This window comes from Aureococcus anophagefferens (genome assembly GCF_000186865.1).
Source record: "Aureococcus anophagefferens unplaced genomic scaffold AURANscaffold_1899, whole genome shotgun sequence".
In the NCBI taxonomy this organism is placed as follows: Eukaryota; class Pelagophyceae; order Pelagomonadales; family Pelagomonadaceae; genus Aureococcus; species Aureococcus anophagefferens.
In genome coordinates, this window is record NW_008706583.1 from 1 (window position 1) to 1,149 (window position 1,149).

Consider the following 1,149-nt stretch of genomic DNA (forward strand, 5'->3'; position numbering starts at 1 on the left):
TTTTAGTCTCATCCTTCTTCTCCTTCAGAGCCACCTGGGCTACTTGAGAGAGTTCATGGTCAATCGAATTCTTCCCCTTCTGGGCCTCAAGGGCCTTGCGCGTGAGTTCAAGATCATTCTTCAACTTGATAATCTCATCATTTTTTCCCTTCAGAGCCACCTGGGCTACTTGAGAGAGTTCATGGTCAGTCGAATTCTTCCCCTTCTGGGCCTCAAGGGCCTTGCGCGTGAGTTCAAGATCATTCTTCAACTTCTTAAGCTCGGAATTGACAGGGACATCGACAATAGGAGAAGCATTAGAGATAGATCTTTCATCGACAAATGGCATTTGGGTTTCTGGAACAGTTATAACAGACCCAATAGGATTAGAACTGTTCTGAACTTCAATTTCAAAGAGCTTATCACATTTCCAGCATCCAATGTGTTTTTTTTTCATGATACCTCCTTTGACAATTTTGACATCATTATGATGAGGACAAAATCCTTTCTTATGAAATGCCAGTCTCTCGTCATGCACCGTTTTTTGTGCCTTGTTGATAGTTGGCTGATAGCTAGCTTTGAGAGATGGAGTCCCAATCATATCTCCAAGTAGAACCTGAGTCGCGTTACACTCGATGAATTTAATACGATATAATCGGAGATAGCAGATAAGCATACATTCAAGTGAGGGGTGAGGGGATCGAGGTGTATCGAATTATCCTCTTTGAAAAGATTTGAGGAATAAGGTTTGCGCGTTGAGAATCACCGTGGAATGTTTAGAAATGAACGAGTTCATCGATAGTCTCTCACGACTGACTGCGTGAACTATCCTCCGTCGAGCGAATGTAAATGGGTGGACTTGCTCGGGCGAAAGCTCCGATCGACGACTCGACTAGTAGCGATTACGCTCGTCACGTGATCACGTTAAAAAAACACGGACACCGTATGGACGCACGAGATGGCGTACGGGGACACGATATGGGTCGTTGGGAGGATGGTGGGCGAGCACGAACAGCTATCCTCGAGGATCGAGTTCGACTTTGATCGAGCAGAATGCACAGGGTCGCACAATGCTCGCAGGCCCGATCGGATCTTTTGTCCGAACTACTACTGAATGTGAAAGGATTACGGCCGTGCGCAACTGCCCCGGGCGTCAGCTAACACTGCCTA

At 46.3% G+C, this 1,149-nt stretch overlaps 1 protein-coding gene across 1 annotated transcript; it reads right to left on the bottom strand.

Moving 5' to 3' along the window:
- On the bottom strand, positions 1-1,028 carry AURANDRAFT_72907 (expressed protein; the record flags this gene model as incomplete). The annotated part of the gene is made up of 2 exons (XM_009045236.1): positions 1-595; positions 935-1,028. A coding segment is annotated over one exon (580 nt), but the record flags the coding sequence as incomplete, so codon positions are not given.
- Positions 1,029-1,149: the final 121 nt, after the last annotated feature.